At 37.6% G+C, this 11,469-nt stretch overlaps 3 protein-coding genes, 2 non-coding genes and 1 pseudogene across 9 annotated transcripts; 2 read left to right on the forward strand and 4 right to left on the reverse strand.

Moving 5' to 3' along the window:
* Positions 1-353: 353 nt before the first annotated feature.
* LOC103340773 (Ribosomal L28e protein family) lies at positions 354-2,185 on the reverse strand. The gene is made up of 4 exons (XM_008244218.2): positions 2,045-2,185; positions 1,745-1,904; positions 1,481-1,644; positions 354-746 (listed from the first exon to the last, which is right to left on the reverse strand). The coding sequence occupies exons 2-4, from the start codon at positions 1,890-1,892 to the stop codon at positions 606-608; spliced, it is 453 nt and encodes a 150-aa protein (XP_008242440.1). The 5' UTR covers positions 1,893-1,904; positions 2,045-2,185; the 3' UTR covers positions 354-605.
* On the reverse strand, positions 1,210-1,301 carry LOC148914539 (small nucleolar RNA R24). The gene has a single exon (XR_016123029.1). It is a non-coding gene; the product is annotated as a small nucleolar RNA R24 (small nucleolar RNA).
* A 29-nt stretch (positions 2,186-2,214) lies between the features above and the next one.
* TRNAP-UGG (transfer RNA proline (anticodon UGG)) lies at positions 2,215-2,286 on the forward strand. Its single transcript has one exon. It is a non-coding gene; the product is annotated as a tRNA-Pro (tRNA).
* Positions 2,287-2,767: 481 nt separating this feature from the next.
* Positions 2,768-5,173, forward strand: DHS (deoxyhypusine synthase). 2 transcript variants are annotated; one of them, XM_089043068.1, is made up of 7 exons: positions 2,768-2,899; positions 3,019-3,231; positions 3,308-3,694; positions 3,780-3,869; positions 4,114-4,219; positions 4,301-4,536; positions 4,693-5,173. In XM_089043068.1, exons 2-7 carry the CDS (start codon positions 3,037-3,039, stop codon positions 4,771-4,773), a joined length of 1,095 nt encoding a protein of 364 aa, XP_088899194.1. In that variant the 5' UTR covers positions 2,768-2,899; positions 3,019-3,036; the 3' UTR covers positions 4,774-5,173. The 2 variants fall into 2 exon arrangements, with proteins under 2 accessions (XP_088899194.1, XP_088899195.1); XM_089043069.1 differs by having other exon boundaries at positions 3,783-3,869.
* Positions 5,174-5,299: 126 nt separating this feature from the next.
* LOC103340770 (S-adenosyl-L-methionine-dependent methyltransferases superfamily protein) lies at positions 5,300-7,554 on the reverse strand. Of its 3 annotated transcripts, none has more exons than XM_008244216.2 (6): positions 7,279-7,554; positions 6,549-6,688; positions 6,394-6,473; positions 6,080-6,224; positions 5,814-5,948; positions 5,300-5,717 (listed from the first exon to the last, which is right to left on the reverse strand). In XM_008244216.2, the coding sequence occupies exons 2-6, from the start codon at positions 6,618-6,620 to the stop codon at positions 5,427-5,429; spliced, it is 723 nt and encodes a 240-aa protein (XP_008242438.2). In that variant the 5' UTR covers positions 6,621-6,688; positions 7,279-7,554; the 3' UTR covers positions 5,300-5,426. The 3 variants fall into 3 exon arrangements, with proteins under 3 accessions (XP_008242438.2, XP_088899196.1, XP_088899197.1); XM_089043070.1 differs by having other exon boundaries at positions 6,549-6,808; XM_089043071.1 differs by lacking the exon at positions 7,279-7,554 and having other exon boundaries at positions 6,549-7,272.
* Positions 7,555-8,726: 1,172 nt separating this feature from the next.
* LOC103340769 (putative caffeoyl-CoA O-methyltransferase At4g26220) lies at positions 8,727-10,184 on the reverse strand (annotated as a pseudogene). Its single transcript, XR_016122658.1, has 5 exons — positions 10,168-10,184; positions 9,878-9,932; positions 9,704-9,783; positions 9,463-9,607; positions 8,727-9,372 (listed from the first exon to the last, which is right to left on the reverse strand). The product of XR_016122658.1 is annotated as a putative caffeoyl-CoA O-methyltransferase At4g26220 (transcript).
* Positions 10,185-11,469: the final 1,285 nt, after the last annotated feature.

The raw sequence follows: 11,469 nt of genomic DNA on the forward strand, positions 1-11,469 counted from the left end.
TGGCTGCATTCCGAAGGAAGTGATTCTACTCCGCCTATAGCAGCGGTTTCGGACAGCAGGCTTTTCGGTCCGATCTTCATGTTTGATTTTTGGTGTCAGTTTGATTTCCTGCAGGATTCTTTCGGGAAGATTGAGATCATAACCCTTCCATGATTTCTGAATAGCACCTCTCAAAAGAAAAACTGAAATCACTTACCAGGTGATACTATGTTTTTAACACCAAAAAAAGTTTCAGATAAAATAGATAACCCAGGAAATTATGACAAAAATATAGGCACAAATTCCTTATATCTTGCATTTAACCTGGTAAAACTTGAATTTGGATTTAAATCGTCATTCTTCAACCACAAGAATTGCATCCCGAAAATCTATGATTAAGATATTTCTGAAAACTACATAGCATTACCAAATCAATCTTCAGCAAAACTTTGTGATAAGAAAAAAAACACAAACAGGGACCTTCCCTTTTTCAGTAAAAGGAAAAGTTTCCACATTCGTCTGGAGATAAATATAAAATGGGAAATCATGTCTCTCTGAACCTGGAAAAGTAAAACTAAAGACACCAAATGAACATAGTAGAGCGATGACACATCTTCCCCACTATCTCACTTCCTACCAGGGGTCTTGACAGCCTGCCTATTCCTCTTCTTGACACCAGACTTGGAGACCTTGAGACTCCTGTGAACAACACTAAGCCTGGCAAGGGCTGCTTTCTTCAAATCGGGTCTATAGAAATTATCTGCCACCTGAAACAATTTACAATTAAAAAACAATTTAGCTAGTGCAGATATCAAAACTGTAGGAAACAAAATGCAACTTTGTGCTCTACAATGAGAAGAAAAAAAAAGGCGAATCACAAAAATCCATATGTTTGACACAAGAGGGCTTAAAAGAAACATACTATTCCAGAACATACAGAACAATTTCAAACCATTAATTCTGTTATGATCGCATGATTTGTGAAGAGAGAGAGTTTATGTTAAACCCGGGGTAGGAATTATAGACACTCATTAAACTGGATAAGTTATTACTTGAATGAGAGGCTCCAAACATAGTATGATCATATCAAATGTTCCAGAAAACCAACTTCATTATAATGACACCACAGTTGAACGAAAATCAGAAAACATTGAAAGGCCATTTTCATTTTTCTTTTGTTCTCACTAAATTTGGGTCTTCAAATACCATGTCAATTTTCAGGTATAAATGAGTGCTCAGAAGCCAAGCGTAACAATTGTATTTCATTGAAAATCCTACACAAAGTAGGATCTTCTTACGTGTTAGCTGCTCATCACTGCTAAAAAGTAACCAGGCGGCTGATTAACATGTTAACAACTGTGGCCACACAGATAATAAGATTGCAACGACATTGTAATTAACCTCTATTGCATTCAAGCATCATTGATATTAAGCATATTAATAATTCAACTCAAATAGCAATAGCTAAAACTAGAGCTCAGGATATGAAATTCGGAGGTACCTGATTGATAACAGCCTTGGCCACACGAGGAAACTCCTTCCTGATCACAGACTTGTGAAGCAAACTGGCAGGCTTGTTCTGCTTCTTCGTCTTAGTGGTGGCGAGCACCACAGACTGGTCTTTGCCTCCGGGCTGAATAGTCACCGTCTTCTTGTTCGCCAAGCCTAATTGAAGTTAAAACAACCGAAAATGAATCAAACGAGTCGTATTCCTAGGGTTTAAGTTTTTTTTTTTTCGGGAAACAAACAGAGGGTAAGAAAATACCAGAATGCTTGTAGGAGTGGAGGTTGTAGAGGTTGTTGGGCTCCTTGCTGAATCGGACGCCAGCGTTGCCTCGGCCGAACTGCTTCACCAAGAAGGAGTTGTTCTTCTTCACGACCTCCCAGATCAATTGTCCTGGAACAGTAGCCATGGCACCTAGCAGCTGTAATCACAAAAATCACAAAATATCAACGGCTCTGATTCATCCAAGACTAAAATGATTCAATATCAGCATGATCTGATTCAATGGAGCGAGAAATGGAATCAGAGAGCGAAAGATCTTAGAGATGGTGAAGAACTTACTCTTGCAGGGAGCGAGCTTCTGTGTGTGAGAGAGGAGGAGGAGGCTCGGTGGGTTCACGAATAAGCTCAAGTATTTGGTTTATATAGTTCTTTTACAAAACCCTAGACACTAAAATGACATGCTGTGGAAACTATATTTATAGATTGAGGAATAACATTGTATCAAGTCCGGCCGTTTGGTCTAGTGGTATGATTCTTGCTTTGGGTGCAAGAGGTCCCGAGTTCGATTCTCGGAACGGCCCTTTTTGTAATTTTAATATGTTTTTCTGAGTTTACTTCATTCTTTCTTTTCTTTTTTGTTATACATGTATCAAAGTTTACTTCATTTTATTAATTACTGTTTTTCACTCCCCTTAGAATTCAAACTTTCTCACTTAACTCTTAATGGCTCTAAAAACCTTAATTTGTATCTCACTGTATAAAGTTCAAGTGATTCACAGACACGACAAGTTTTGAAAGATTCTTTTTCAAATGTCGATAATGTTAAAGCTCTAAAAATCTTAATTCGTATCTCATCTGTATAAAGTTCAAGTAATTCACAGACACGACAAGTTTTGAAAGATTTTTTTCAAATATCGATAGCGTAACGTTCTGACATGACATGAGTATTATAGTAATTTCAACTAATAGAAATTAAATTTTTTTAAATTTTTTTAAAAGTGTTTTAAAAATAAAATAACTATTAAATAATTTACCAAAGTCTATTTATTTCAATTTTTTTTTGCCACGCTGCTTGAAGAACCCATAAAAGCTACCCTGCTCAAGTTGCAAGCTTTAATTTTTAGAATCAAAGCGGCAGCCTTTTCTCTTTGCTCTACAGTTTCGTCGAACTCTCTCCGCCTCTCTCTCCGGCTGGTAAAGTTTCTCTTTCCCTTTGATTTCGAAATATATGAAGTTTCGTTGATGGGTTTAAAGATGAGAGTTTTGGATTGTTCAAATGTCTTTCCTTTCTTTTCTTTTCTTTTTATTTGAAGTGTTTTGCGGGTGAAGCAATGGAAGACAACCTGATAGCAAGCGCGCACTCTTCTGCTTTCAGAGAGTCAGAGGATTTGGAGGGCCAATCCAGCGAAATCGAAGGGTACGATTTCAATCAAGGCATAGACTACCCTCGCCTCCTCAGCTCCATGCTTTCCACTGGCTTCCAAGCCTCCAATCTCGGAGACGCCATTCAAGTCGTCAACCAAATGGTAAACTTTCTATCACCAAACCAACTTCATTGTCATTTAGTTTTTAACCAAACCCATCGTTTTAATTGCACTGAAGCTAGATTGGAGCCTAGCAGACGAGGGTCTAGCTGAAGATTGCGGTGAGGACGAGACGGATTTGAAGTACAGAAAGTCGGTGAAATGCAAGGTGTTTCTGGGTTTTACTTCGAATTTGGTTTCGTCTGGGATTAGAGACACGATTCGGTACTTGGTGGAGCACCGTATGGTGGATGTGGTGGTTACAACTGCTGGTGGCATAGAGGAAGATCTTATAAAATGCCTTGCGCCCACTTATAGAGGTGATTTCTCTTTAGCTGGAGCTCAGTTGCGGTCGAAAGGCTTGAATCGTATCGGTAATTTGCTTGTTCCTAATGGTAACTACTGCAAGTTTGAGGATTGGATCATACCTATTTTCGACCAGATGTTGAAGGAACAAACTGAGCAGGCATGTATCTTAAAGGAGGATACTTTCTTTTGAAGTTAGTTTATTCAATTTATGGGGGGTGTGTGATTGATATGGTTTTTTTTAGCAGAACATATTGTGGACGCCGTCTAAATTGATTGCACGCTTGGGGAAGGAAATAAATGATCGACGTTCATATCTTTATTGGGCATACAAGGCAAGAAATCAACCAAATCGAGCACTTTATGTTTAGCTCTTAAGCTTGTACATCATGTTGGTATTGTTTATTTTAAAGTCTAAATTTGGTTGGATAAATGTTACTGTTAGTTAGTAATGGGGTTGTGTATCAAAATTATGCAAGAGTACCATTGGAATGTTTGTTATCTTCTACTTGTATCTATGAAAATAGTGGCAGTGATCTTTGCAGTAACATTTGGTGTATTTTTGTGGTTGTTTTCCAGAACAATATCCCAGTTTTCTGTCCAGGCTTAACAGATGGCTCACTGGGAGACATGTTGTACTTTCATTCTTTCCGCAGTCCAGGTCTGATCGTTGATGTAGTGCAAGGTATGCTGCTCGTTACTTTGTCATTGCAGCTGATAATTAACTTGGGAAAATGTAATCACAAGATAGCATGCCTTTGAACAGATATTAGGGCCATGAACAGCGAAGCTGTCCATGCAAATCCAAGGAAGACTGGAATGATCATTCTCGGAGGGGGCCTGCCCAAACACCACATTTGCAATGCCAACATGATGCGTAATGGTGCGGATTATGCTGTCTTCATCAATACTGCACAAGAGTTTGATGGGAGTGATTCTGGAGCTCGTCCGGATGAGGCTGTATCATGGGGGAAAATACGGGGTTCTGCTAAAACTGTTAAGGTATTACCTAACCTATGTTATATCTTTACTATGCCCATTCCCTTTTAGCTCTCATTTTTGTTTGCATTATAATATGTACTTCTATCCACCAAATGCTTACCCTTCCAGCGTTTTATCCCTCTGTTTAATTTCCCTCCTTTTGATTGGTTGAACCAGGTACATTGCGATGCAACAATTGCTTTCCCTCTGCTGGTTGCTGAAACATTTGCCAAGAAAGCTGTCGAGACCATGACTTAATATAGTTTCATTGTGAAGATTGATTTATGATATAGAGTTTCAAGTAGTCGTGATGAAGCTGATAACTGCTGGATGGGGCTCAGCAAACATGATAATTACCACATCGTATTCAAGGGTTTGCAAGATCCTATGTAGGATTAGGAATACAGAAATTCACATTTTTCCCCTTGTGTTAGATTTGTTTACTTGTTCTGGTCTATCGTAGGGGTTGAGATGACATACTAGGGGAATTTACTCCTATATGATTGCTAAGTCCATTTACTTAAGAGGTATATATCCCTCTTCTAGTTAGGCCAAAATTCTTGTCAAATTGTTATGTTCACCAAATTACGCCGTTTTTAAGCCATTCCTCCATGAAAATGAGTATTCTTCGATGACCAATCTTTAAATTTTTGAACAATCCTCCCTTTTTAAATTATAATCATTTTGAGCTTGAATGGTTTGGACCTTGGGTTTGCCATTTCATTTGGGAACTTTGGAGATGAAGTTGTTCGTGCCTCATAAACAACGCTCAGAAGAGCAGAGATCACTACAGCAAAAATTTATTTCATTAAAACTCCTGAGTTCAGACTTATAATTCAAATCTCATTAGCATAGGAATATTGCCAAATGCTCAAGCTTAGAAACGTAAGATTTCAACTTTCAAGCATGAATCAGTTAATTCTCCTGCAAATTGTGATCCCATCATCCAAAGAAGCATGTGAAATTTGGACACGAGCATCGGCTGCGAGTAACTTGTTAAGCTCAATAGTCGCCTGTCTGCCTTGTTTCATGTATTCTGGAGTCAATTCCTCAGGCATTACAACTGTTCCTCCCCAGAGGGTGTTATCATAGACAACTATGTTACCCACCTTCAACAGCTTCATTAGCCTCTCATGGTAATTCCAATAGTTCACCTTGTCGGCATCAATGAAAGCAAAGTCAAAACTGCCTTCATTTTCATGCTGCAACATAATCCCCAACCCATGAGAAAATTAAGTCACAAACTTCGTTGTTTTCAGCTAAGCCGAAAAGAATGGTTCCAAATGCAAAATACTTACATGTTCTAGTAGCTTATCAAGAACTGGTAGGGCTTCAGATTCAATGAAGTCAATTTTGTGTTGAACACCAGCTTTCTTTATGATTGGCAACCCTATTTGATCATATGCCTCACGATTCACATCTACTGCTACAATCTGCAATAAGGTATTCAGAACCATAAATAGTTTCAAGTACATGGAAGTTCATTACTTACTAGCTTTCAGCATATTCTTTTATTATAGCCTCGCATGACAAATAAGCAAATTCAGAATTAGTAGTGGCAGACCTTGCCATCCTCAGGAATTGTAAGAGCAGTGAGGAGAAGAGAGTATCCGGTGAAAACACCAACTTCAATTGTCTTCTTTGCATCTACTAGCTTCAACAGCATAGTCATTAACTGACCTGCATCTGGTGCAGTAGCCATCTGAGACCTAAAAAATAACAAGCTTATTAATAATCCACCTTAATAGTTTTCACTCACTCACATGTCAAGTTATGGCTTGGTTATCAAGAAGCTTAATGAAACTTAAGATGCAGGCCACCTTGGGATGTATATGATTTAATCAACATCATAAGCGCTAAGATAAGAAGGACGACAACCTTGGGTGGCTGGCAGTGGCAGCCCTTAGCTCCTTGAGAGGCTCCGGTTCACGGGGATATACACTAGTCTCCAAGATATACTGCCACATTTTCAAAATGAAATGTCAAAAAATTTACAGAAAGAGCATAACAAAAGTTGAGAGAATGTGTGGAACCTGATATAACTCATCACTCTGCAGCAGTCCCTTTTGTGAAGGATCCGATTCCTTTTTCAGGTTGCGCTCCATTTCTCTCCAAATATCTCACAATAGAGTTCTGATAGGCTGCAAGGAGGAAGAAGCTAATCCAAGCAATTCTACAAATCCAACAGTTAAGTTAAGAAGAGAATGATTAAAAATTAACAGGCTTATCTGTACAAAGGCAGAGCACAATTGCAACTCAACTTCAATGGCATCAAGAACAGAGTCACAGGGCCCTATACAAGAATCCCAAAGTTTTGAGTATCAAACTACCACCTTTTAATCTTTTTAGAGTGTCCATGAAGGCTAAAAAGTCTATGAGTATTTTGTGGTTCACAAAATCAAATGCCAACATAGTAAATTTTTATGAACAGATAAAAATCAGACTCAACAGATAAACCCAACTCCTGTAAATTTGACAAACTGTGTGATCATTCTCACATCGACTTTCATCAACCTAATAAACCCATATGCCCATTTATTTACCGCTCATCAATCTCTCAAGGACAAAGTTACCATCTAGGCTACAAATATTCAGGGTATGTATCATTTCTTCCTCAATCTAAAAGTCTGCAATATATTCATTGAAAAGAAAGTATAAAAATATCAAGTCTGAACCTTCATGCATAGTAAACAAACAATTGACACTACGCTTATGCAATAAATTTCACTGAGAAAGGGAAAGAGAGATGGAGAAAGAGAGAACCCGATGAAAACGGAAGGTTGAGTCTTGGCCTTTGAATTTGCTGCGACGGTGGAACCGAAACACATCAAATCATAAATGAGCAAAATGTGCTTTTGATTGATGAGTTGGGAATTTTCCGACCCCACCAACCACAGAATTTTCGTATTTTCCATTGCCGTTCAATTTTCTTTTTCAACTGCAGGCTGGCTGTTATACGACCGTACTAAAGTGTACGACATTCTTTGACTTGCCGTCGCCGCTCTTTTTTCAGAGAAGAACAAGTAATGCTAAGAGCATTTCCACCGATTATGGCAAGGGAGTTACTATGACATTCTTATTCACATAAATAGCTGCCTATCTCTCTAAAGTGTGTTTCAAAGCAGATTTAGGTTTATCATGGCAAATATTATTCATTTTTTTGTTTTTTTCATAACTTTGTTTACTTAAACAATTAATTTGGATAATATTTTCGGATAAGATTTTTGGGTTCCTTACGTGTCAATACCATCATGCTCCATGCCCCTCCGATTTCACTAGAAGAACCTATAAATTTTTCTAGAAAAATACAACTTCAAAATGAAAAAAATATTGAGTAGAAAGTGAATAATAGTAGAAGGAGAAGAAAATGTATGAGGAGTTGGTGTTAAAAGTGAAGAGTATTGGTTGGTATTTATAGAAAGAAAAAAAAAAATCAGTATTTTTTGGGTATTTTTTAAAATTTTCTGGCGAGCGATCGATTAGGGATTGATTTAGTGCCCTATTACAGAAGGCCAATGGATAGACCCAATATCTATCAGTACTCGTGATCTGAGGAGTACCTAGGGAACTTCTAAGGCCTCTACATTGAGGGAAACCCTGCTCTACGTTTCTTTTTTTTTTTTTTTTTATTGGGAAAAAATTGGGCCCCACTCCTTGCCCAAAACGAGTTTTGGTACTCGGGCCAGCCCTCACCTCAAGCCAGCCCAGTTCGCTGGGCCCCACTCCTTGCCCTGACAAAATTTTGTTGCTGAAAACACCATTTTGGGTTTAATCCCCCCAAAAAAGCCCTCCCTTGGGCCCTTGCTGAAAATGCTCTAAATGACCCTGTCTCAACCGTTTATTGCTATAAAAAGTCCTAAAAGTCCAAAACTTTCACTTCTATATAACAACTCTTTTTTGTTTGCCAAAATTTGGAAGAGGAGGAGGGAAAACTCACAGACACTGATATCACGAGAGCTTGAACCCAGGACCATTTAGAAGCATGCCAAAAGTCTGGGTCAATCCAACTAACACCCAATTGGTAACTTCTATATAACAATTGATGCGGCAGCGTTGGTTTATATTTGAGAAAGCATTTGGTGATTGTAGATTGTAGCATCTTTTGACCTGAGTTTTGGATGTGTTTAACTCAGCAAGGCTGTGATGAATGGGACTTGAGTTTTGAATATATTGAGTTCTTGATCAATCACTTCACTTGCTCAACATTGTCATTTTTATGAACTGGGTGATTTTATTTCATCTCAATTCTCAACTGAGGTTTATAAAGTAGTTTCTTAACAGAACTAATCTGATTATGATATTCATATCGACTTTCTGACTCAACTTGATGATCAGCATATGCGCCTGCAGATTGTGATCCCATCACCCAATGGAACTTGGGAAATGTCAACGTTTGTGTCTGCAGAAACCAATTTGTTAAACTCAATTGCGCACAGCCTATACTCCCTTTTGGCCTCTGGAACATCCTCTTCAGGCCAAGCAACTGTTCCTCCCCAGAGTGTGTTGTCATACATAAGTATCCCACCAACCTTAATCAGTTTCATTAGCCTTTGATGGTAGTTCCAATAGTTGTTCTTGTCCGCGTCAACAAAAGCAAAGTCGAAACTCCCTTCCTTCTCTGGCTGCAGCACAACATGCACAAAGCATCACCAATCTTCGAATACTTGAAGTTGAAAAGAAAACAAATAGAGTCAAATACAAAGTAGCAATTTTTTCTCTGCTTACATCTTCTAAGAGTTTGTCGAGAATAGGAAGAGCTTGGGACTCAATGAAGTCAATTTTGTGTTCCACACGGGCTTTTTTTATAACTGGTAAGCCTATTTCGTAAGTTTTTCGGTTGATGTCTATGGCTGTAATCTGCATTCGTGCATTATAAACTATAAAGCATAACTTTTGGTTGTTGTTATATCACTTGAATTGGATAGATATATGGACCAAGTTACCAACCTTGCCATCATCAGGAATTGTAAGAGCTGTGAGGAGAAGAGAGTAGCCAGTAAAAACTCCAATTTCAATTGTTTTTTTTGGGTTCACCAGTTTCAAGAGAAAGGTCATTAGCTGACCTGCATCAGGTGCAGTCCCCATGAAAGCCCTGCACAAGAAAGAATGGTTGGTTCTAAAGAAGACGTGTAAATGTTGTAATTTCACAGTTTTGCTGCACCTTCATTTTTGAAATCTAGAGACTTACATTGGGTGGTTTGCAGTAGCAATTCTCAGTTCCTTGAGAGGATTTGGTTCTCTTGGGTACACACTAGTCTTCAGTATGTACTGCCATTTCAATTGGGACAGGCAGTTTAATTGTTAATATCATGCATACTGGACAAGTATATTCAAATTAGGCAGACTATATATGCAGAGTTACCTCATGTAACTCCTGGCTCTGCAACACAGTTGGGTTTTTCAAGCTCACTGGCTCTCTTTATTTTCCATTGCCGAATAATTCTGAAAATCCTCCTGCATAAAGCAATTTTAGAATAGTACTTGAGGCAACCATGAGATTCATGAAAGTAAAAGAAACCACCAAATATAAATTTCACATGGTTCCAAATTGATATGGAAATTACTTTGATCCAGAGATAAACCCAAAATGTGTCTGGATTGAAGTTCTGAATAGATACTAGCAACACTGAACTTATGAGGCTTTTGTCTCACCTTTGTGCTTGTAACATTTTTACTTTTGTCCTTTTTATAAGCTCTTGTAAGTCGGTTTTGCCTCACAAGCTTTTTGTTTTAACTTTTTATTTATTTATTACTATTACTTGGTTACGTAAAGCAGTTTTCACCCTAGCTTTTCTCAGTTGGGACCTCACAAGCTTGAGGCCTTCTCCAATCATGGTTGTAGCCTCAAAATGTGTCAAACTCATCCTTAGCTGTGGGCCCCAAAAATAAAATTAGGTCAAATTTTGAGATGGCTAGTTTTTATTTAGGAGTTATGTGTGTGGCTTGTATTCATTTAAGGTGTTGTGTGGCTTGTATTAATCTAGGGGTTATGTGGCTAGTTTTCATTTAGGTGTTGCGTGTGTGGCTTGTTTTCATTTAGGAGTTATGACACGTCACTACTATAATGGTGTCTTGTCACTTTTTTTCATGGTTAGAGACTATGATATAAATTGAAGTTGACAACTTGTTTTCATAAAATTTTAAGGGAGATTTTGGAAAAACACAAAGAAGAGAGAAAATTTGTAAAAGAAGCCAAAATGGACAAAATTGCCCTTATTTATTTTTGGATTTCTAAGAAATCATTTACATTTGCATGTCTTTGATTTAAAAGTTGAGAGGTTTTTTTGTCTTTTTTGAAAAAGCTTTGGCTTTTTCCAAAAGTGAAATTTTTTTTGTTGGCTACAACCTAAATTTACTAAATGGGGTAATTGAAATTTAAAAGTTACAAAAGCTTTTTAAAAAAATTGATGCACTTTCCAAATGGTTCTGACCGTTAAAAAAAAGTAACGGCTAGCTAACATTAGTGCGTCTTTAACCCTTGGATATATATGTCTGTTAATTTCTAGTTGCACGAATTGATCTCGTGATCACACCCACATGGTTCTTCCTCATGTTAGGTAGCACCTGCGATGGGCCCATGAAATAAGTTTGGCATGTGAAAATGACTAAATGGCTAAATAACATCTCACATCACTCCAACCGAATTGTCACAAAGCTGATGTGAATGAATGTTGGAGGTTCAACTGTTATTTTTGACATCCTAAAAGCAAGATGTCAAATAAATATTTTATTATTTTTAAAGACAAATGGCTGTGACTTTGATATATAATTTTACTTATTTATTTTTTTTCTTCTTTATCTTTAATGATTTGACTGTTACAATAATTATTTATTTGATATATCGGATAGAGTGTAAAATTGCCACATCAGCCATCAAATTTAAATTTGATGTTTGGTATGGAGATGTCAAATCCTATGTGGCACTTTTAATGAATAAAAATAATAGCTGAAATT

Source organism: Prunus mume, linkage group LG8 (genome assembly GCF_029339155.1).
Source record: "Prunus mume cultivar Tortuosa linkage group LG8, ASM2933915v1, whole genome shotgun sequence".
Lineage (NCBI taxonomy): Eukaryota > Viridiplantae > Streptophyta > Magnoliopsida > Rosales > Rosaceae > Prunus > Prunus mume.

Bases quoted from the DNA above. Each gene is read 5' to 3' on its own strand.
- LOC103340773 (XM_008244218.2), bottom strand. From the start codon at position 1,892: ATGGCTACTGTTCCAGGACAATTGATCTGGGAGGTCGTGAAGAAGAAC. The intron at 1,645-1,744 runs GTATTTTCTTAC...AACTTCAATTAG, and splicing joins CCACTCCTACAAGCATTCTG to GCTTGGCGAACAAGAAGACG. The intron at 747-1,480 runs GTACCTCCGAAT...AAATTGTTTCAG, and splicing joins CCAAGGCTGTTATCAATCAG to GTGGCAGATAATTTCTATAG.
- DHS (XM_089043068.1), top strand. From the start codon at position 3,037: ATGGAAGACAACCTGATAGCAAGCGCGCACTCTTCTGCTTTCAGAGAG. The intron at 3,232-3,307 runs GTAAACTTTCTA...ATTGCACTGAAG, and splicing joins TTCAAGTCGTCAACCAAATG to CTAGATTGGAGCCTAGCAGA. The intron at 4,220-4,300 runs GTATGCTGCTCG...GCCTTTGAACAG, and splicing joins GATCGTTGATGTAGTGCAAG to ATATTAGGGCCATGAACAGC.
- LOC103340770 (XM_008244216.2), bottom strand. From the start codon at position 6,620: ATGGAGCGCAACCTGAAAAAGGAATCGGATCCTTCACAAAAGGGACTG. The intron at 6,474-6,548 runs GTTCCACACATT...AAAATGTGGCAG, and splicing joins AGAGTGATGAGTTATATCAG to TATATCTTGGAGACTAGTGT. The intron at 6,225-6,393 runs GTTGTCGTCCTT...GTTATTTTTTAG, and splicing joins GCCACTGCCAGCCACCCAAG to GTCTCAGATGGCTACTGCAC.